The sequence below is a fragment of the Emys orbicularis genome, chromosome 5 (genome assembly GCF_028017835.1).
Source record: "Emys orbicularis isolate rEmyOrb1 chromosome 5, rEmyOrb1.hap1, whole genome shotgun sequence".
NCBI lineage: Eukaryota > Metazoa > Chordata > Testudines > Emydidae > Emys > Emys orbicularis.
In genome coordinates this window covers 119,282,067-119,306,440 of record NC_088687.1, presented here as the reverse complement: position 1 = coordinate 119,306,440, position 24,374 = coordinate 119,282,067, and the positions used below count along the sequence as shown (strand labels likewise).

At 39.6% G+C, this 24,374-nt stretch overlaps 1 protein-coding gene across 2 annotated transcripts in view; it reads left to right on the top strand.

The window, feature by feature from the left end:
* Positions 1 to 1,172: 1,172 nt before the first annotated feature.
* STX18 (syntaxin 18) overlaps positions 1,173 to 24,374 on the top strand; it is a 110,131-nt gene continuing 86,929 nt past the window's right edge. For both annotated transcript variants that reach the window (XM_065405118.1, XM_065405117.1), the window contains exon 1: positions 1,173 to 1,334. In XM_065405118.1, the coding sequence (XP_065261190.1) occupies positions 1,173 to 1,334 (162 nt within the window). The remainder of the gene's footprint in view (positions 1,335 to 24,374) is intronic.

Below are 24,374 nucleotides of genomic sequence, written 5' to 3'. Positions count from 1 at the left end.
GTTGGGGCAGGGAGCTGGGGTGCTGGAGGGGGTGAGGGCTCTGGCTGGGGGTGCAGGCTGTGGATGAGGAGTTCAGGGTGTGGGAGGGGGCTCTGGGCTGGGGCAGGGGGTTCGGGTGCGGGGGGTGGGGGGGATTTGGACTCTGGCTGGGGGTGCAGGCTCTGGGCTGGGGCCAGGGATGAGGGGTTTGGAGTGCAGGAGGAGGCTCTGGGTTTGGGGAGGAGGCTCAGGACTGGGTCAGGGGGTGGAGCGTGGGCTTACCTTGGGCAGCTACCGGTCAGCGGCGCAGTGGGGCTAAGGCAGGCTCCCTGCCTGTCCTGTCTCCGTGGTGCCCCCTCCGCTTCGGAGCTGGATCTGCTGGCTGCTTCCGGGATGCAGCGCGGTGCCAGGACAGATAGGGACTAGCTCCACAGACTTACACAGACATTGGGGGCAGTGCTGGGTCCCCTTTGGGATTCACCCCCTACCCCCAGGGCAGTGCAGGATCTCCCCCTGGGGGCTCACCCCCACGTACACACAGACTGGGGCAGTGCAGGGTCCCCTTTGGGATTCACCCCCTTCCCCCAGGGCAGTGCAGGGTCTCCCTGGGGGCTCAACCCCCCACAGTGGGGCAGTGCAGGGTCTCCCCCTGGGGGCTCATCCCCCACATACATACACACACACACACACACACACACTGGGGTAGTGCAGGGTCTTCCTGGAGCCTTGCCCTCATATACAGACTGGGGCAGTGCAGGGTCTCATCCCCCACATGCACACACACTGAGGCAGTGCAGGGTTTCCCTGGAGCTGGCAACTCACCCCCCACATACCCACACACACTGGGGCAGTGCAGGGTCCCTGGGGACTCACCCCCCACATACCCACACACACTGGGGCAGTGCAGGGTCTCCCTGGGGGGCTCACCCCCCACGTACACACACACACACACTGGGGCGGTGCAGGGTCTCCCTGGGGGGTGGGGGGGTCTCATGCTGGCACTAGGGCTGGCTCTGGGTTCTCTCCCCTGGCGCGGCGCCGGGCCGGCCGGATAAGGCGGCGGAACCCCGCACGGCGGGCCGAGTTGTACGGGGAGGACTGTGCGGAGGGACTCGGGGCCGGCGTGTCTGGCTGGCAGCCGGTGAGAGCGGGCCGGGCTCGCTGGGTCGGGCCGGCGGCGGGAGCGGGGCGCCATGGCCGTGGACATCACGCTGCTGTTCAAAGCCAGCGTGAAGACGGTGAAGACCCGGAACAAGGCGCTGGGGGTCCCGGCCGGCGAGAGCCCCAGGGATGAGCTGCTCAAGCGGGGCAGCCAGCGGCCCAAGAGCGACTTCTCCTGCCGGGCCCGCGAGGTGGTGAGTGCGGGGGCCGGCGTAGGGACTGCCCCGGGGAGGGGACCCAGGAGTCCGGGGAGGAAGATGGTTATGGGGGTAATGGTAGTAACAGCCAACAGCCCCGTCTGCACAGGCGCCGAGCCCCCAGCCAGCCAGCCCCCCTCCGCAGCTACAGGTGACCCGCAGATTAGTGCCGTGCAAAGTGATGGGGGGGAGGCTGAATCTCTTCTCTTCTCCCCCCCTTTTACTTCGTGCACTTGGCAACCCTCCAGGCACTGGTCTCTTTCCCCTTTATAGCCCCCTCGTCCTGCCAGCTGCGGTGCCCATGGAGTCCGTCGGTGGCTCTGCGTGGCTGCAAGGCTCTGTCCTCGCGGGTCAGATTGCAGGATGAGGGTTTTAGGAGGAGGGTTTTAAAAGGCTCAGTTCCCACTAAGACCCAGGTGCTGGCCGGGCACTTCTGAAAAATCTGCCCAGTGGTCGTTTACTTTCTGTTGTTTGTGTGGGACTTTCACGCAAGAAAACGAGAGAAAGAAAACATTAAAATAAATAAAATAATAGCAAACAGTATGATTGTAAAACTCTCAGCATTTGGTGTGGGGACTCAGGAGAACTTAAAACTACTCTCAACCCTTTAAAAAAAAAAACGGACTAGTTTTCCGGTGGACATTATCCCTTTTAAACTAATCCCTCCCCCAAGTGAGTTGGCAGATCCTCAGTAAGACATGCATATTGCTTATAATAATGACACATCGTACAGTCTTTGGTGATGTTATATAGCCTCTAGTCTCTACTCATTAGTGCTGATTCTGTTGCCTGCAAGGACCAGAATTTCCAAAGACACAGAGTCATCTCCTTTTCTGTAGGCCCTGCTCCGGCAAACATTTATGCATGAGTGTAAATTTACTACTATGAGTAGTGGTATAGGAGTTACTTAAGTTTATTCACTTAAGTAGTTCTAGTATGTGCATAATTACCAGTAGTTTTTCAGAATTGGGGCCATACACACTATCAGTTGTTTTCTTGACCACTACTCATGCATAGCTGGGTTGCAGATTTATGTATATGTTCTGTGTGCAGATAAATGTTACACACCATACAGGTATAGTGCCATAACCATGTTTATAAATTGTATTCACCATGATCCTTTTGACAGCCATACCTGCCTTCTGTTCATTAATCTCCCTCTTTGGGATTTAGTCTGTCATTCCAACCATCTGAACAGCTTTAATGAAGTGCCACTTTTTAAAATCAACAACCAGAGAAATGTTTGTTTCTGGAGTTGTGGTTTTTTAAAAATAAATTTAATAGGCTAAATTCAATCCTGGTTTAAATATTGAAGTCAGTGGACTTGTACCTACATACACTAGAGCTGAAGTGACCTGATATATATAAATTAAATATATAACCTGCAGTTATTGGAAACAAAAATATGTATATTAGAGAGAAAATGTATTATTAAGAAATGAAAATGTTGTGACACTTTTGCTGGAAGGTATCCACAGAGTTGCACTTTTTGGCATAATGTCACAGGAATATTTTACTTTTGACAATATCAGAGATTTGCAGAAGAATGGATTTAGAGGTGGGAGCGAGAAAGTCTCTGAAATAAATATTTTTGTTAAAAATAGTAATGATCTTTCTATCCAGTTATTTATAAACTGAGATTTTACAGTCTAGCATAGGTAGTAATAATTCTTAAATTAAAATCCCATTTAAAGACTATTTTGTTAGTTTAAGATAATTTATAAAATTGTGGTGGTAATTTGACTTTATCAAAACTGGAAGCTTGTCTCCAGGAAATCTCTCATCTTAAATCACTTAAAACTGTAGTCATAAGCACCAGAAAACTTCATGTTCCAGGTTTCTGGGCAATAGCATGAGTGCTGCCTAGGCAAGTGGAAGTGTCAGATTTCCTGCCTGCCAAACAAGGACAACAGGGTTGACTGGTAGTGGGTGACTGAACATGTACAGCAACACTGAGATGCCAGTTAGAGGGACTAAGTGTGAATGGCACCTTAGGGCTAGTCTACACTGGCAATGCTAAAGTGCTGCCGCAGCAGCGCTTTAACGTGGCTTGTGTGGTTGCCCTCTCCCGGTGCTCTAAAAAAACCCACCTCCACAAGGGGCGTAGCTACCAGCGCTGATGCACTGTCTACAATGGCGCTTTACAACGCTGAAACTCTTGTTCAGGGGTGTGAAAAAACACCCCCCTGAGCGCAGCAAAAGTTGCAGCACTGTAAATTGCCAGTGTAGACAAGCCTTTAGTCATGAACAGAGCAATAAGCTGAGCTGCCAGTTTGAGGGGAAGGAGGAATGAGCTTACCTGATCTCAGCCACATAGAAATTGCTTCAGAAATTAGTTGAACCAAGGATAAGTGTTCTGCTAAGCATGCATACCTGAGGCTGAGTTCCAGTTTCAACATGATGCCTGGTCAGTGGTCTCTGGCGACTTCACAGGAGAGATTGGATATGGGCTTGTCAGCTACTTAAGTAGTTCAAAGTATTTTTGTCAGAATGGCAACCAACAGTTTAATTTTCCAGCCAAACCAGAGTAGGCTGTGTAGCAACCTTTAGGGCCTTGCAAACTTGGTCATAGCTGTTTTTTGGAGATACGGTTTGATATTAAGAGGGAGAATAATGCAAACTATAAGCTGCAGTCCGAGGCATTTATTTTTGCTGGAAAGGCAAGAGATGGTTGGCAAATTAAACTAAGTCTGGGTAGGGCTTGTAGTAAAATAAACTACACCGCTACCTCAATATAACGCTGTCCTCGGGAGCTAAAAAATCTTACCGCGTTATAGGTGAAACCACGTTATATCGAACTTGCTTTGATCCACTGGAGTGCTCAGCCCCACCCCCCCAGAGTGCAGCTTTACCGCGTTATATCCGAATTCGTGTTATATCGGGTCACGTTATATCTGGGTAGAGGTGTATAGTTTAATTGTTTGCTACTGCAAAACACAGTTTGATTTGATTATGTGGGAGAGAGCCTCTCTCTAATACTTTCTTACAGGCTTGCAATCACAAATTTAGCTGGTTTTGCCAGAGCTAGGCAATTTAACTTATCAAATTAATTGTTGATTTACGCATTAACTCCTAAATATATTTGTATAAAAACTATGCATATAGGCTTGGTTGATTTAAAATAAAAAGATGTCTGGAACATATCAGACCACCAGTTTTGTCTTAAAACCTCTCCCAAAAGCTCATAAGTCAGAATCAGCAGAGGTTAATTCTGCAGGCCCTGGGCTAACTAAGCATAGTAGAGTTTGCTGGGGAACAATAGAAATTTAGAACAAAGCACAGTTTTCACAATTTATGGAACACTAAATATCCATGTCAGAAAGATGAAATATTTAATGTAGTTTTCAGAAAATATGAGATGCTCACTGATAAGGGCCGACCTATTGCAGTCTATTCGATTCCTTATAGGTTCTTGTACCACCTTCCGTCACCAATGTATCAGAGCACCTTCCAGTAGTTCATTAAGCAACATAACTAACATCTGTCATATATGGTTTGTTCTCTCAGCTTCTTCTCAGGGGCAAACTTCTGTGTGTTGTGTATTGTTTAGGTAGGCTTGTTTGTTTATAAATAATTACACGGTACTGTGTGTTTATGCTAGAGAAGGCAAGATCAAAGAAGTGTGCCTTGCACTTGGAGCAGAAGGTGGTGAAGGTTGTGATGGTCCTTATTTTCTGTGGAAGTTTGTTCCTCAGTCTTGGACCAGTCTGCAAGAAAGCTCTACGTTCTGCACAGATGAGTTTTTCCCTTATGGTAGAAAGTTCCACTGCGTGTGAAAAGTAGAGTAATTGAACCATGGTCTTCATCACAACACTTTAGACAATCTTTTAGATATCCTGGTCCCTGACAGTTGAGTGTCTTGAAGATAAGGACCAAGACCTTGAACTCAACTCAATATTCCATGGGAAGCCAATGTAGAGAACAGAGGGATGTGCTCAAGGTAACTCTGGTTGGTGGATTTATTTAAATCAAAGCAATGTAAATCACCGATTTAAACCATGATTAAAATCAGCAAGCAGGAAACCTTGATTTAAATAATCCATTATAATCGTGTTTTGCATTTGTACTTTTTAGTTACTGTTATGAGCTGGGTGAACCCTTGTTATAGTTCGAGTTAAACCCTGCTGAGAAGGATGGGTGTGAACTGAGCCTTGAATTAACATAACTATAAGAATAAATTAATCACAAGCCCTTACCTAAGATTAAAGGGTTATGTGAACCTGCCCATGAGTTTGGACTGAATGGGTGGGTGCGGGGTTTGCTGAGTATTGTGTGAGAGAGTTTGAGAAAATAGATAGAATACAGAGGACCAGAGAATGATATAGCTGGAAGGAGCAGCTGGAAGTCCAGTGTTTGACCTTGAAAGAAAACTGGGGAGAGGTTTTTGGGTCAGGGGTGCAGGATGAAAAGAGTGCTCTTGGTGCTGTGAGGAAAAGAAGCTGTTTCCTGCTTGATTCCTTCTGCATTCAGAGACACATTTGTAAATAAACCAAACTGCATCAACAAAATACCTGTCTATCACCAATTTCTACTCCCAGCTGGAACAAACCCAGGGCCCCAAAGTTTGACTAGCTGCTCAGATCAAAAAGGGGCAGCGTTATTTTCCTAAAGAAAGGTTGATTCTCATTAGTTGGTAAGCATTAAAACATGTTGAAATTAACATAAATGTGGCCTCTACTCTAAATTTGGTGCTTCTTTTTGCTAACTAGGAGGATGCATTATATCTATACTCATTTATTTAAACAATTATATAGCTTAATTTACATTTATTCAGATTCTTAATTTTTCTTTTTTTTAAATTGTTAGAAAATGGTGAATGATTAATTTCTTATTTAGTAGAAGAGGATTAATTCTTTATTTGAGATTGTTTTATGTCAAGCTCTATTTGGATGGAAATTCAAATTCAATTGAATGCATAAAATCAACATTTTAATCTTTTGATTAAATATATATGGCAGCCGACCATCTCAAAAGACTATGGTGTAATCGGCAAAGCAGTTCAGTTACTGTGTATCAAGCATCGTGAGTGGCTAAACAGTTAATTCTCAAGCAACAGTCCTTGCCACTTATAATGCAGGTGTTAGGCACAGGGCCAGAGAATGAAGCCAGATAACTACATGAGGCTTGAGGCCTTCTGTGCTTTTCTCTGCACTTTCCTCTCTCACAACCACCTCTCTTCAGCCTCTTTGGGTACATCTACACTACCCGCCGCATCGGCGGGTAGTGATGGATCTATCGATTTATCGCGTCTCGTCTAGAAGCATAAATCGATCCCCGAACGCGTTCCCCGTCGACTCCGGAACTCCACTGCCGCGAGAGGCGGAAGCGGAGTCGACGGGGGAGCGGCGGCCGTCGATCCCGCGCCGCGAGGACGCAAAGTAAGTCAATCTAAGATACGTCGACTTCAGCTACTCTATTCTTGTAGCTGAAGTTGCATATCTTAGATCGACACCCCCCCCCCCCCCCCAGTGTAGACCAGGCTTTTGACTCTGTGGTGCAGTGCAGTCCTCTAGTGAAAGGAGGGCGTGTCCACCGGGTTGAGGAGCTCCTCAAAGTGCTCCTTCCACCTCTCAACCATCTCCTCTGTCAAAGTCAGCGTTTCATCACCCTTGCTGAGAACAGCCTGGGCAACATCCCGCCGACCCCTCCTAAGGCGACGAATGGTTTGCCAGAACACCTTGGAGGCCGTCTGGCAGTCATTCTCCGCGGTCTTTCCAAACTCCTCCCAAGCCCGAGCTTTCGCTTCAATGACCACCACAGCTGCAACCCTCTTCGCCAGGGTGAGGGTCGGGTCTGATGCAAGAATGGCAGCAAAAGTGATGGACCACGATGGACTGGCACTCCGCAATGGAAACTGGGGCTTTAAATTTTTTCTTTCATTTTGGGTTTTATGTTTGCAACAAAAATTAATTTGTGCATAATTATAAATATATATTTTTATTTTTTGTGATATCACACATTTTCAGTTATGGATAAAAAAGGCCTTTATTAGGTTTATTTTTAAGTTGTAATAAGTTTATAAGTTGTAAGGCTATTTCTTCATATTTTGCTTTATATATTGTAAGCACCTTTGTTTTAAGCAATCAGAACCTTTGTTCTGGTAATCAGTATTATAAATACAACAATATATAATGTAACCGTAGCAATCCCTATAGCAAAATTGTCAAATAATCCGGAAGAGCACAAAATATAGAGCATATAGAGAATAATATAATCCCCCTTAGGGGAAAAGTTATAAATGGCTCATCCCTCAGCTGAATGAGTTATTATCCCTATGGCATATCTTGCCAGCTTTGGGGCATCAAAATTCTTAAAAATCCACATTAATCAGTTAAAATGTTTAAAGAAAAAGCATATTATTAATATTTTGCAAAATGGTTTTGTTGGAGTGTTTTCTAAAATGCTTGTTAAATTACGAATTTAAATTGTACTGAAACAGACAGTGCAATTTCTGGGCATGAGAGGATTTTCTCAGGAGTTTATACCTGAATATGCAGAAATAGCTGTTCCCTTACATACTTTAATTAAAAAAGATATTGGAAATCAAACCTACAATTGACTGAAGCAGTCACTAAATTGAAATGGGCATTAGCCTCTGCTCCTGTATTGGTTCAGCCTGACTATTCACAACCATTTGTGTTGGAACAAGCTGCTACAGAAGAAGCACTGGCAGCTGCCCTGGGTCACTACAGGAATTCAATTGTCTATTGGAGCCCAATTGTTTATGCATCTCAAGTATTAACTACAGTAGAACAGAAATATTCTTAGTGTAAAGAACATATGGTGGCTACAATTTGGACTGTTAAGCATTTTGCTTATATTGCCTTTCATAGAATCATAGGACTGGAAGGGACCTTGAGAGGTCATCTAGTCCAGTCCCCTGCACTTATGGCTAAGTATTATCTAGACCATCCCTGACAGGTGTTTGTCTAACCTGCTCTTAAAAATCTCCAATGATGGAGATTCCATAACCTCCTTAGGCAATTTATTCCAGTGCTTAACCACCGACAGGAAGTTTTCCCTAATGTCCAACCTAAACCTCCCTTACTGTAATTTAAGCCCATTGCTCCTTGTCCTATCCTCAGAGGTTAAGAAGAACAATTTTTCTCCCTCCTCCTTGTAACAACCTTTTATGTACTTGAAAACTGTTATCATGTCCCCTTTGTCTTCTCTTTTTCAGACTAAACAAACCCAATTTTTTCAATCTTCCCTGATAAGTCATGTTTTCTAGACCTTTAATCATTTTTGTTGCTCTTCTTTGGACTTTCTCCAGTTTGTCCACATGTTTCCTGAAATGTGGCGCTCAGAACTGAACACAATACTCCAGTTGAGGCCTAATCAGTGCGGAGTAGAGCGGAAGAATTACTTCTCATGTCTTGCTCACAACACTCCCGCTAATACATCCCAGAATGAGGTTTGCTTTTTTTGCAACAGTATTACACTGTTGACTTATATTTAGCTTGTGGTCCACTATGATCCCCAGATCCCTTTCCGCAGTACTCCTTCCTAGGCAGTCATTTCCCATTTTGTATGTGTGCAACTGATTGTTCCTTCCTAAATGGAGTACTTTGTATTTGTCCTTATTGAATTTCATCCTATTTACTTCAGACCATTTCTGCAGTTTGTCCAGGTCATTTTGAATATTAATCCTATCCTCCAAATCACTTGCTTGCAACCCCTCCCAGCTTGGTATCGTCCACAAACTTTATAAGTGTACTCTCTGTGCCATTATCTAACAGAACCGGACCCAGAACTGATCCTTGCGGGACCCTACTCGTTATGCCCTTCCAGCATGACTGTGAACCACTGATTATCAATACCCCGCACACCCTAGTACAATTCTTATTTCCCAAGTATTAAGGGATACCCAAAAGAGGATTAATCGGTTAATTAATCACAATAATGATTAAAACTGGAAATTATAGTAGAGCTAAGGAAATAATGTGCAGTGCAATGGGTACATATACATTCATAAACATTCAAGAAGCTTTAAGAGATATCCAAATGGGGAAGATGCTTAGCTTCATCACCAATGAATATTTGCTGGATTGGTATAGGAATGAAACACAACTAGTCACAGAGATTGTTACCACAGCTAGGTTTCCCGGGATATCAGTGTTACCACTTTACAGAACATTTGCAAGTTTGTTTTTCACTTTCCCTTCCAATAATTGAAAAGAAGGATGTTTATGAGACAATAGTATATATGTTCACTTTGTAGGGGTCCTTGAAGACTCCATTTTTAAGGGACGTGTCAAGGTCTCCCACATACTAGTAAGACACATGGATGATGGCAAACACCAGTGTTCCATCTAATTTTTTACGTCCATGTGCGGAATGAATTTTGTTATGTGCACCAATATGGAGGTGATGTGTCACACATCACCTCCATATTGGTGCACATAACAAAATTCATGTGATGGGGGTGTCTTCAGTTTACATGATGATTTAATGATTTTTTTTTTAAAAAAAGAATTGCCATAATGGGGCAATGTACACATCAAGAATATGCTAGACTGCTTTATACAGGTATTGAGTAAGGAGGAAAAGAAAAATTCCCCATCTCAGCGGTTTAGTGTCTGAAATTACACTTAAGTACAAATCCATAACAAATGATGGTGTAGATGCATGTCTAACAAAGTTTTTAACCACCAACCCACCTGCCTGCCCTGATATATTGACATTGGTAAAAAGACAGTTCTCATTGTCCTGTAGCATTGCAGTGGTGATAGTTTTTCCATAACATATTTAAAAAACAAAAACAAAATCAGGCATACACTTACAGCAAAGCAGTCTCTTGGACTTGTTATAGGTAAAACCAAATGGGGTTAAAGCATCTACATCAGACTATTCTTTACTGATTTGAAGGGGGTCTAAGAACAACATATGTGGACACAGTCACAATATGTAATCAGCAGCAACAACAGGCGGAAATAGAACACTGCTAGTCTAGCTAACTGGATCTAGATTTCAAACAAAATAGCTGTTACCCATATATTACAATAGTTTAATAATGTTTGCAGTGTTGTTGTAGCCATGTTAGTCCCAGGATATAGGAGAGAGAAGGTGAGTGAGATAAGATCTTTTATTGGACCAACTTCTGTGGTGGATGAGACAGAGGTCTATGCTAGAAAATTAGGTCGGTTACTAAGGGAAGCTACTGATACCATAGCGGCATGAGTTCCTTAACACTTTATGTATGTTAATACAGTACTATATTTGCTAAAAGTTCAGGCTTGGTGTAGGATATAATAATTGATTAGACTAATTTCATTTAAATCTATGAGAAAATTGAGACGATGCCAGAACTGAGTCTGTTTCATCATAGTTAATTAGTTATTCTGTGATGAAATACACCAGAAGAACTAGTGCTATGAAATCTTATCAGAAAGAGACTATGGGACAACAAATACTACCAAAAATGTCAGAATTGAAGTTGTTAGAATCCTTATATAATATATATAATCTTAAACAGATTTACTGTTTAGTTTATAGACTTGACTCTAATGGTTGCCTAATAATTCCCAAAAGAGAACATATGCCTGCAAATGTATTGTATAGTATTCTTGGTATTGCCAATTATACTCTTTAGTAGAAATTAATTAATATGACCAATTTTGGACTACAAGTTATTTTTAGTTCACTTTTTTTTAACTGTGGTAATGAGTTAGAGTCTAATAAACTGGGCTCATAGCTGAGGTCATTAGGGAAAAAAACAGATTTATTCTCCCTCTAACTATTAAAAAGTTCATTATTTCATAACATATTTCTTGATAATGCTGTGTTTTGTACAGTACTTGCACACAAACTTTTATCTTTTGAGTGATTCCAAATTTTACATTTTTTTAGCCCAATTTAAATGCATTTCTTTCCAGCATGAATGTCAGATTCTGCTTCATAACTGAGGTTGAAAGTGGTATCTGATTTATTATCAGCCTGATTCTTTTTTATTTTTCAACCCCCCGTTGCATTCCCTCTATCCTTCTTAGAGAAGAATTTTGTCCTAAAAGATTGAGGGAAGCTATGAAGATCATATTAAAAGTGCTGGGAAAGAAAGAGTGAAAAGCAATAAGAGAAAATGATATGGGAAAGATATTAAAATGATTTCAGAGTACAATAAAAAGCTTTCATTCAATCAGCTAATGGTCCCCATGTGACTGTTTCTGGTTTCAGCCAAATTCGTTTAAGAAATAGTGGTGAGTATACATGGTCAGCCTTTGGAGGATGTAGTTATGAGTGTCCTTATTTTTGGGATCTCTTAAATGTCAGTTCAAATTCAGCTACCTTTAAAAAAAGAAAAGAAAAGTAAACTCCTAACCCCATTGTATAAGTTGTTTTCTCAATATAAAGTAAATGACAGGGCTGAAAATTACGGTGATTTTTTCCCCCTCTGAGTTGCTAGTTATTTTTGCCACTGTGGCTAATCGACCATCCTGTGGCAGTGAAGCATCCAAAAGTATTCCAAGTCTGCCACTCAGTATTCTGAGGGCATATGCCCTCTGTGGTGGAGGATATCCATTCCTCCCCATCCCCCCATTTTAGTCTTCCAGGGCCAACTTTGATGCCCCTGGGTCACTGACTTTTTTTGGATGAGAGGGGCGAGGGGATTTTTTTACTGGGTTTTAACTGTGGGAGGAACCTCCCTAGGATCCTATTGGTGGAGTTAGAGCCACTGTAAACTCTTTTCAGCTGCTGGCTAGCAGTTGAATTGGCTTCTCCTCTGAGTTGCTGACTTGACATCTTGCCACAAGTACAGGATGAGTTCAGTGGAGGCTCAGTTACAGGCTTCTAGCACATGGTGGATTGGGGAAGAAGGGAGGATTTGGCCTCTTGCTGTCCTTAGAAGCAGGCCCCACTTGTGGCGGGGATGAACCCCAGGAAAGGGAGAAACAGAAAGGAGACTGCGGGGAGAGTCTCAGAGGGAGCAGAAGGGGAGTGAACTTAAGTGGAGGAACAGAGTGAGGAAAGACAGGCAGAGAGAGGGGGGGGGGGGGGGGGACTGGAGAGAAAGTGGAATACTGAGTGAGATCCAGGGAGCTAGAGAGAACAGAAGAAGAGGAGAGACAATTGAACACACAGAGTAGGGAGATGGACACAACAAATAGGACAAATGAGAGAAAGAAAATGAGGGAGAAAACAGAAAATGGCATGGAGAGTGATAGAATGGGTCTGAAATGGGAGGAGAGAAAAAGGGAATGAAGAAGGGGAAGCAAGGAAAAACTTAGAGAACTTTTAGGTTAGTGAATTCTGTTTCAGTTATGCTTTATTTTTTATTTTATTTTTATTGTGATAGATGTTATGTATCTCTAAATTTTGGGAGTAAGATGGGCTGACCATTTTGATCACTTCTGTCATGTTCATATTGTTGGCAGTTTGGATTCTGCAGTTAAAGAACTCATGAAAAAGACAAAAATAAAAATTGAAATTTAGCCGAGCAAACAGAAAATCAGCTTCATTCTTTGGAGAGTTGTCCACTGGAGAGTTCCTCCCCCCCCCCCCCCCCCCCCCCCAGATGTTGCTTGCTTTGAGAATACCTCAGCTCTTTTTCTTCTTCAGGAGAGATCTGAAGATTATCATTTCTCCCTTTTCTTATTTTAAATAAGGGGCCTGTACTTTTATAGGTGCGTATGGCATATGTCCCACATTTTAGTTTTATACTATGTTGATGTAAAAAAAAAAATCATGACGAGGCAGGGAGGGATACCCTATTTGTCTTGGGCATTTGTAGAATGCTGTTCACCATAGAATCTTCTGAATACAGAGGCGGGCCGAAGTGGTTTCCTTTCTCTGACTAACAGAATGTCAGCGAGATCATAGATCTTAGGAACTTTGTGCTGTGAAACTTTTACCATATTATCAGAAATACAGTTGTGCTACTGTAGTTTAGGACTCTAGCAGTGATTATACATTAAATTTTGTCAGCAACAAAATGGGAGTTTTTTGGTTGTCGTATTCTCTCTCTCAACACAAGTACAAAGGCACGTGAGTAGGAAGTACTTAAGATGTGGGCATTCAGAGCTGAAAAACCAAAGAAACTGTATTATGTAAACAAATAGTAATAAATATTTGCTGTCAATATGTGCTCAGGTAACATTTATGCTGCAGTATCTTTGGAATTGTTTTTATCGCCATAATTAGATGCTAGGGTAAAATCTCAATGTCAAGCTGTTTCCTTGTATTTTTTGGCACCTAATGGATTAAAATTCTTTTTGTTTCAGCATTGATGAAGAGATATTGTATGTCAGTAAAATATTGTGTAATGTTCTTTGTCTTGTGATCTCCATGCCAGTACGCCTGTAAAATGTTTTTCAAGGTGGAGAATAATAGGTCAAGGATTGGAATTACATCTTTAGCAGTTAGAGCAATTAAAGGGTAAAATTGTGGGGTGAGGGGAGTTGCCAACAATTTTTGAAAAATGTTTCTAATAACTAAAATATTACAGTTTAAAATAATTGCTTAGAATGATAAATAGTGGCTACTTTACTGAAAACATAAGTTTTCCTGGTTTCAGGGCAGTGGTGGCAAACCTTTCTGTCTGCCAAAAATAACACTTCATAGTTGTCAGGTGCCAACCTTTCAGGTGTTTGTTTGCCCCTTCTCACCCTTTCATTCCGACTCAACTTCCATCTTTTCCTTTGTTTGGGGGCAGGGACAGCAGTACAAACACATATACCTCATGTACTCAAGTTTAAGTTTCTGCCTTCTGTTTACACAAATATTTTGTCTCACACCTTTGAAAAAACAAATACATTTAAAGGTAATCCATCCCCCTCCTAAGTATTGTTTTCCTGGTAAGTAAAGTCCTCATGATGAAGCCCACAATGGATGAATTTTTTTTAAATGTTTTCACCCGGTTATCTATTTTTAATACATACTAAGGTGTCTTGGAGGCCATATAAGTGCTTAGATGTAGATAAATATGAAAAAATGAATTTGTGCAGAATCACCATCTGTCAGGTATTTCCTTTTTTGGTTGACTGCTTTTTCTCCTGGGGTGTTGTGGATTTAATTTGATTCTGGTATGCAGCGTGACCTGTGTCCACACTGCAAAATGGACGGAAGGGAGACTTGGGCTCAAACCAGGGACAGAGCCTGGGCTTAGTGTGCAGTGTAGCCGTATCCCCCAGAAACTCTGAGAAAAAGCATATCAGTTAATCAGACAGATTCACTAAGATTAAGAGCAAGGTCTTAATGTTTTGTGGTCACTAAAGATTTGAAACTCTGATGTAGAAGGCTTCGAGCTGGCTGCAAACTGAATTTCACTACTGTAAAAAAAATTTCAAGGTTTTGGAAATTTTGTTATCCTGAATCGGGATGAAAAGCCAAACCCTGGACATTTTTTGTGGAAGTGAAATTCTGCAATATTTCATTTTGGAAACACTGAAATATTCCCACTGTGGGAATGTTTCGGTGTTTTCAAAGCAGAATATCCTCCCCAGGACACTGGAATGCCTGGCTCCATGGCAGCCTGTGAGCTCTGCCTCTGCAGTAGCCCATCAGGTGAGCTGCTGGAGAGCTCCAACCCCGTAGCATCCCACCAGGTGGGTTTCTGAGGAGACAGGGAGGTGGGTGGGTGAGTGAGCAAGGAACCAGACAAGTTTCTGTTGGAATTTTTGTAGAAACTGACATGTTCCCATGGAGAATTTCAAATGTGAAGAATCAGCATTTTCTGATGGAAAAACGTTTTGTTGGAAAATTTCCAACCACCGCTCATGACGCAGTCTCAGAATTTCTGGTTGTTTTCAGACTGGCACTATGCATGCAGAGCTAAGGTTGCTTGAGTAATTGGATTGTGTGTGTGTTTTTGCATACCTTCAGATAGTTTGGAAGTTGTTGTAAAGTGGAAATTTAACTTGGAATTTCCAAGCTTTCTAGTGTTTCTGTCATTTGAGGAAACTCCAGCATTCTTTTAAGAGGTTTTTTTGGCTGAACTAAGTGATACATTCTTTCAAATTTAACTCCAGGTTTACAAAGTTTATGCCTGGGAGTTTTTTTTATTTTTATTTGATTAGGGGAAGAGTGCGAGCAATGGAGGTGGGAGTTGAATAGGTATCTTACAAAACTTTGAACTGGAGGTAATATATTATGCAAGGATAGAAAAATCTAGCTTACTTTAATTGTAAAAACAAATAACTGAGATAGCAAACTGACATGTGAAATAAAAACGTGATCATGATGATAACCATTTAAAGATTTGTGGAGAAACAAATATTTATTGAAAATAAAAACCAGGTCTAAGGGCCCTAATGCTGACTTTTGGAAATATAACCATGTTGTGGTATTTGGAATACCCTATGTCCTGTACAGTAGATATTGTTTAAAATTGCTTGGGAACTGGAGCTTGCAATTGTGAGTTTGGAATGTCCTGCGGATAATTAAGTTGTGGTCAGGTTTTAGAAAAATAAAAAGTTCTCGAACTATGATTTTATAAACATGCTACAATAACATTTCTTTATATTTAACAGTTTCTTGTAGAAAGCTGATACTCTCACGAGGCATTGATTAAAGGTAAAACATCAAGAAAGAAAAAATATTAAATTAAAACTTCACTTAGGATGTTGACAGTTGGCTTGTAATATTAAACAGATGTGCGTGTTCTTGGGATATTCTTTCAGAACTTGGTTACAAAGGTTTTATTTTTAAATGATAGCTACAAATTTTTGATTATTTTTCATTTCTTTTTTCTTCAGCTTTTATTCTATATTGTACTCTAGCTAGATCCACCTGGATAATATATGTAGTATAATTTTTGTTGTATTATTCGGGGAGGCGAAGAGTTTCACCGTGTAGATTTAAATTGGAGTACAGCAGATTTCATTATCTAAAGGATTTATTGAATGTGTTCAGCGATTCGTAGGCCAAATTGTACTGGGAGATATGCAAATACTGCTTTTATTGACTTCATCGGGAAGTACGTGAGAGCAGAACCTGGCCCATTTAAGCTGTACTCATTGAAGAAACCGAAATAATGATATTACGTTTTTAAACCCTAAGATTTAATTAAAAAATCTAGTTTAATAAAATAAGCAGGGAAATATTGAGTAGAAGTAGGGAGATGTTGTTGTCACTGCATATGGCATTAATGAGGCAGTAGAATACTGTGTCCAGTTCTTGTGTCCACACTTTTAAAAGGATGTTGAAGAATTGGAAGGGGTTCAGAAAAGAGCTACAAGAATCATCTGAGATCAGGAAAACCTGTCTTGCAGTGAGATACTAAATTAAATCAACCTATTAGCTTATCCAATAAGAGGTTCGGAGGTGACTCGATCATGATGTAGAAGCATCTATGTGGGAAGAAGATTTGTGATAGTAGAGGGCTCTTTCATCTCTCAAAGGCATAACATGATTCAGTGGCTGGAAACTGAAGTTGGACATATTCTGACTAGAAATAAAGTGCGTATGTTTAACAATGAAGGCAATTAATCTTTGAAACCTAGAGATGTGGTAGACGCTTCATCTCTTGAAGTTTTTAAATCAAGATTGGATATCTTTCTAAAAGGTCTGCTCTAGTTCAGCCAGAAGGTGTGAGCCTGATGTAGGAGTTACTGTGTGAGATTCTTTGGCCTGTGTTATTTAGCAAGTCAAACTACATCTATGTGCCTGTGGTACTACGGTCCCCATTATTATTCAGAATGTCCCACTGTCTTTAATGTAGTTATCTTCGTAACACCCATGTAAGAAGGGAAGTACTATTATTCCCACTTGACTGATGTAGAACTGAGGCACAGAGAGATTAAATTACTTGTTCCAGGTCTCACAGGAAGTCTGTGGCAGAGCAAAGAATTGAACCCAGGTCTCTCGAGACCCAGGCAAGTGCAGTAACCCTGGGACCATCCTTCTTCTGATCACAAGCATAATGTTCTAGTCTGGCCTTAGAAGTTATGAATGTATGAATGTTCTGTCTTCGTTTTAATAATAAGAGAAGTAAGCAATGATGCATTAATTTAAAGCATTTCTAATGTAGCCGTACCAGTCTTGAATTTAGTCTTATAACTAGTTTAACCATCAGTTGTAGAAATTACCTTTGTGAATTAAGAGAGCTTTATTTTCTGTAATAGTTTGGTATTGTGGTTTCTTCCTACATAAATATCAGTGGAGATACTCAAATCCAAAGAGTATTTAATCATTTTATTTGAGTTGGGAAGCGAGCGGGGTGGGGGAATTAAATAATTACATCCTTTGAACTGCTTTGGTCTTTATACCATCTCAGTTTCATACATGTATCAGGTATCCCTTTCTCGTGTATTCTACTTCTCATTTCTCTTAAAAAGATCATGATATTCAATTTCTGCAATAAAATAAGTACAACTGGCTCATTAAAATATGAATTTTGTTTTATTCAATGATATTCTTTCAGTTTCCTAACATTAAATTCTCGCCTTGCTTAAAAACCTATTGTATAATATTACAAATAGGAAACACTTATGAAAACACAGATGCTGCATCTGTATTTTGATCACAGAATCAAAGGTGTAAAGAATCAAGAGAACACTGTAAGAACTTATCTAAGAATTAAACAATTTGAATAAAATCTGACCTTGCATATCATTTTATTTCATATTTACCATTCTTATGCTTCATGGCATATAAAGTGCACTATACTGTGGTCTATGATGGTAGCATTGTTTGAAAATTTATTGTCCCTGTCATGGAAAATTACAGTAGTTTTAGATGTAGTTTGTGAGTTCACACAGTCCATTTGGAATACCGCTTAGCATAATTTTCTTTTGTAGGAAAAATAAAACGTACATTTTTTTAAAAAGAAAGTTTTTTTTCCCTTAAGAATGATGGGCTGAAAAGAAGCCTTTTCATTTGTTTCCTAAAATGGGGGGAAGGTGTATTTTTATATGTTTATTTTTAACAATGTTACCCCATATAGATAGTCACGTGAACATTATTCCAGTTGTAATGAAATGTAGTCAAAAGCACCCAGGAGAGATCTAGGAAATAATATGGTTACAAATATTCATTGTCTAAATCTGCTCTGGAGTGCATGTGAATAGTTGCCATAACACCAATAGGCGTCATTCATGCACATCTGAGGGCCGAATTTGGCTAAGGGTGGCAGTGTTGTCAGTGTTTTTAAATAACTATGACTACAAAAAAGAAAGTAAAAGATCTTTTAAGATTCTTCATATTTTTTGATTTTTTTTTGCTTTGTGTTTAATTTTGTTCCGTGGACAGAACACTTTTTAATTCCTAAAACATAACAACAACTACTTTATCCATATTGTGCAGCAATTAAATGAAAATTGAAATATACTAGTAGAATCTTACTGATTTCAATGGGACTTTGTCACTATATATTACACAAACCATGCATTAGGACATTGGTACGTTTTTGTCATAGAAGTTGTATGATGAACAATTATTCTTGTATATTCTGAAGCATCTTTCCACTTAAGCTTTTGTAGTAGCTACCTCGCAGTTCAATAAAACCAGGGTTTGGCCCTTAATGAGAAGAATCATTTGAAAGTAACATGATTAAAATATTAAACATTTGAAGTTCCCTGAGTAAATTGCATACTTTCCAGCCTCTCTCAGCATCCTGTATGGAGACAAGAGGGTTTACATTAACATATTTGATATTATCCTTATTACCAGTGCTTATTAGCAGTGCTAAATCTTTGATGAAATACTGTCCATCCTGCAAAACTCTTACTACTAGGTGCAGATTTATTAACTTTAAAGGGATTAAGACCAGTAGCTAGCTCTGTGCCTGGCAACAAGAGCTTTCATGATCTGGCAACTAGGTAACAAAATGAATCCTTTAAGAGCTATCAAACCAAAAAAAAAAAAATTAGATATAAATTCAAGTTTTAGACTGCGGTCAATTGAGGTCTAGACAAAACCCTACATTTGTTCACTGCCTAGTCTCCAGTCTGCTCCAAGTTTGAAAAGGTAATTGAACTCTGTCTGTAATTACTGGATTAGACACAGATGGGCTCTGTACATTTCAGGGGGGAAAGCACTGTTTTGATTCATTTTATGATTGCCTGTAAGGTTGAACTTTTCAAAATGTACTTTCATCTGTTAAATGGTTTCTCAAATTCCCAGGGGTATATCTTCAATAACTGATGTTTTAAGCAATTTGGGCCTATCAGATCCTGTCTTTGAATGTAATAAGCTGCCCATTTTCTAGTATTATAAACGTGCATGTAGGTTAATAGCTACATCTCTCACATATTTTCAAAATTGCACTTTTTTGGAAAACTGAAAATTTTACTCAGCAACTGGTATATAGAAACTCTTAGAAATGCTATCTTTTAGGGTGAATAATATCTACACAGGAATCAATAAATTATCCAATTAAACCATGAATGCTCTTACTCATAACAGCAGTCAGATCAACTCCCTACAGTAATTGATAAACGATAGGCTTTTCAGTAACTGATAAAACTTCTCTTCTAGGCTCCAATTCAGTAAGGTATGTAAACACATTCCTAATTTTAAACATTATTCACATGCTTAAAGTTAGACATGTGCTTAAGCATATTACAGAAATGGGTCTTAAACACATTTTAACAGTGAGGTTTCCCTTCCAGTGAACCACCCCATCCCTCAAATCAACAAGAAAAATTGTGGAACATGACATGCCATCTGCTGACCATCACTGTTTACTTTGCTTGTATTTCATGAGTGAAATCCTGTCCTCACTGAAGTCAATGGTAATTTTGCCACTGACTTCAATAGGGCCAGGATTTCGTATATCCTTCCCCCGTAACCCTTTGATTGTCTTGTCTGTTTAGATTGTAAGCAGTTCACGAAAGGGACTATCTTGCTTCCTGTTATTCTATGTCTGTTAGTGCCCAGCACAGTGGAGCCCTGATTTTGGTTGGGAACTCTGGCCATTACCGTAGTACAAATAATAAATAATAATTTAACAATAACCAATCAGAATGCTATGTAGCAGTGAAGACTGCAGCCTCAACACATAAAGGGAAAGATTCTTTAAATAAAATAGGACAGATTTTTATATTTTACTATTAATATCTCAGAAGTTGCACTTCAGCCTTTTTGTTCTATATAATAATCTTCCAACTAGAATACGAATGAGTTGTATATGAGCAAAAATACATGTAGGTCCTTATCCTGTGAAGAGATCTGGCTGTGCAGACCCTTAGGGTACGTCTTCACTATCCGCCAATCTGGCGGGTAGTAATCGGTCTATCGGGGATCGATTTATCACGTCTCATCTAGACGTGATAAATCGATCCCCGAAAACGCACTCCCCGTCGACTCCAGAACTCCACCAGAGCGAGAGGCGGTAGCGGAGTCAACAGGGGAGCCGCGGCCATCGATCCCGCGCCGTGAGGACCTGAGGTAAATCGATCTAAGATACGTCGACTTCAGCTACGCTATTCATGTAGCTGAAGTTGCGTATCTTAGATCGATTCCCCCCACCCCAGTGTAGACCAGCCCTTACACTCAAGCAATTGCTTTTGCAGGATAAGACAAGATTGTCTACATAGGGAGTTATTCTGGAATAGCTATTCCTAATTTCCATGTGTGGATGCTCTTATTCTGGAATAAGAGTGCTTTATTACAAGTTATCTTAATCCTTTGAAATAAGGCACTCTTATTCTGGAATAAAGTAGACTTAATAAGGCATAGTTAATACACTGAAAGTGTAAATTTTGCCTTATTTCACATTAATTTTGTTAATCAGCTGTTACAATTCTGTGTCTTTTTTACAGTGGAGCTTTTAGTTGAGACTTTAAGCTGTACTAAATTAAGTTTTGAAGAGTTGTAACAATGTTTTTAAATTCTATTGTGCAGTCACATAAATAGACATTACATCCTGAGAAAATAATTGTTGGTTTATTCTGAAAAATATAATCATGATAGGCTTTTCAGTTGCCTAACTTGCCTATTGGCACTGATCAGAAACCAGGATTAAAAAATTCAGATATTTCTCCTATTTGTTTGTTTCAGATGGGATTCTGGATAAAAGCAGATTATAGCCAGAGTAAATGGGCTATATGTTCAGTCACATAAGAATACTCAAAGAACAGGCTCCACTGTAGTAGTTAATAGAGAGTCCATGGCTGCCAAGTCCTAGGTCAGACAACTTTTGTTATCAGCTCACAAATTACATAAATCACCAGTTCATTATCTTATCTTTGGGAAATACATGGTGTGTGCTGCATCGGATAGTAGTAATATTTCCATCCTAACAGTCTGAGTGATTAATAAAGTGGCGTATATATGCAACCATTAATTAGGAAGTGGTCTGTACAATAAGGATGATATACAATATGCAAACAGATCCTGTTTTACTATACAGAACATAATACTAACAAGTAATGACTCTTGGTGGCAAGGTAATTTCATTCATTTCATACATTGATGGCAACAGTGTGAAGAATAAATGTTGTGTTTTTAACATATGTTCATACATAAAACTTTTGCTGAAACATGCAGAAATAACCTTTGTCAACATACATTATTATGAATTATAGGGGGTTATTGGTGTGCAGATAGTGAGAGAAAGGGATATGACTATAGTAATAGACACATCCAGTTTAACTTTCTGATTTATAATGGTGTAGTAATCAGTATTGTGTAGTAGTTGGTGTACAGAGTAATTACTAGTAGTTAAGAATGAACCTGGTGATGACTTCTCATGTTCTCAGCTACCATTTTATAACAAACAAGACAGACTCTTCCCAGTGAATAATCAGCTTTTCTAATGTATTGCAACAATAGGGCTTTTTTCTTTTTCTTTTTTTCTTTTTTCATGTTTAAATAACTTTCCTTGTTGGTAAGACACACCTGTTAGCCAGGAAAAACTGATAAGATTGAGATGTTAAATGACTATGAAATTGAGGTGTCTAATAAATGGTGAAGGTTATATTTTGGGGTCTATGTTGTTCAAAATGTATTCTCTCTCTATGCTTGATAAGCTTGGAAAACGTCGCTTGATGCCAGTTTTCTAAATTAATTAATTGTAGTGCACATTCATTAGCTGGGTGTTCATATTTCCAATTTTTTAAGCAAAACATAATACCTAAGACATTATTCCAGAAATGCCATTGTAATATACCCATATTACACACCAAAAATTATGTTAAAAGAACATTAAGGTTGCAAAGTTGAGTTCTGAAAAGTTCGGAAATGCCAGAATTATTTATGCTACTCCTTTATAAAGGTTTTTCCCAGAATGTGCTGAGAACCTGTGTTTCCCCTCCTTTGGCTTCAGTTGGAGTTACAGGTACTTAACAAGGTTGAAAATCAGGCAAAACATTGATTCAGGAGCCTAGTATTAGGCATCGGTTTCAATATTGTGATTCTAGTTATTAAAGTTGAGTGTGTAGGTTCATAGCAGTTAGAAATACAAAAGATCTCCTACCTCTGTGGTGCTAACCCTGTCACGTGCACCAAAATTTTCTTTTTTATCTCATAGTTATGCAGAACTTCAGCTTTCATTAACAAATAATTTTTTTAGCTCTTCATGGTTGCAAAGAGATTATTCTAAAAGTAACTAAAGCAGTGTCTTCCGGAGTTTGTAGACAACCTAAATCAGTAAGTCTGTGATGTCTCGCAGCCTCCATGCAACTCAGGGTAGTTTAGTTCTGAAGCTTAGTAGAATGTTAAGACTTAACAAAAATGGTTGTCCATTGTGATGGATATTATGGTAGTTAGAAACAAATAAAAAAGACATTTTGAGGCTATGGTATACAACTTACTGTATACATAGTATACAACTTACTAGGTTACTTATGGCCCCATCTATACTACCAGTCTATTGGTGCCAGTGCACAATTGTTTGCTGTGATTCAGGTTGTCTGTGGGTTAACACAATTTTTGTTTGTAGTGTAGATGATACAACATAGTTATGGAATCCATATTAGGAAACCAGGTTACATTTCATTCTGATACTACCTGGTATATGTTTCGTCATTTTCTTGATTACATACTCTTGATATTTGTAAAGCAGGTGTACAAAAATGAACAACTGTATTTTTAAAAGGAGCAATTCTAGTGTTGATGGGTTTTTTAGTTTGTTTTTAAAAGTGATGGTAAATGTCCTCTGCGCCCCCATGGAAATCTTTCCATTGTAATATTTTGGACCAGATTTTCATAATTCTCTCCCTGCAGTTGCATCCACATTTTCCAGACCTAATTTGTGATCGAGATACCGTACATGGATTCAGAATCACTCAGAGTGCTCACATTTTTGGTTTAGCTGCATCCCTTCAACTAAATGTTGAAAATATGACCCTGGTTTCTTGGTGGTGTCATTTCTAAATCTAAAGTAAAATGTTGTAACAAACTACGTCTGGATTCCTCCTTACTGCTTATTATCCTTTTAAATAGTCATCCCATTCTCCTCTATTTCATGCTTGCTTAGAGGGTCTCTTTTTTTTTTTTTTTCTGTCCCATATTTTTCTTGGTTTATTTCTAATTCTTGATTTTTTTGTTCTTTCTCTAATTGTGTGTGATTTTATTTCTGGCTCTATTTGCTCTATCACACTCTTTTTCATGTCTGGTTCTGTTGCAGTCTGTGTTTCATGTAGGCTTTGTTTCAGTATATTCCTGTCTTGAGTCTCCTTTTGTCTGTGGTCCATTCAGACCCTTTCTGATACTGTTTTTCTTTCTCTGCACTTCCTTTTCTATTAGCATGCACCATGGAATTAAAAAACACTCATTTAATTGAGCAATACAATAATTAAAAATTGGCGTGGGGATGACTTAGTGGCCTGCAGATCTCTGGCCAATGTTCTTATCCTCCCTATGCATCAAACGGCAGTCTTTCATTTTTCCAGTTTGTGTGAATGATTATCTAGGATGATGATATGAAAAAGAGGATGGTGTGTATGAATGAAAACCCTAATCTGCTGTAGAAATTCCTTTCCCTTCCTTGTTGTTTGTTCTCCTCTCCCTTCCTCTCTTTCTCAGCCCTTGCTTTTCTGTTTTTATTTTCCCAACATTCAGAATTGCACACCTTTGATTAAAGGTGTGATATTTAAATTGATTTAGTTATAGCAGTGCAAAACCATGTGTGGGCACTCTTAGTTCTATTTTAATCTGATT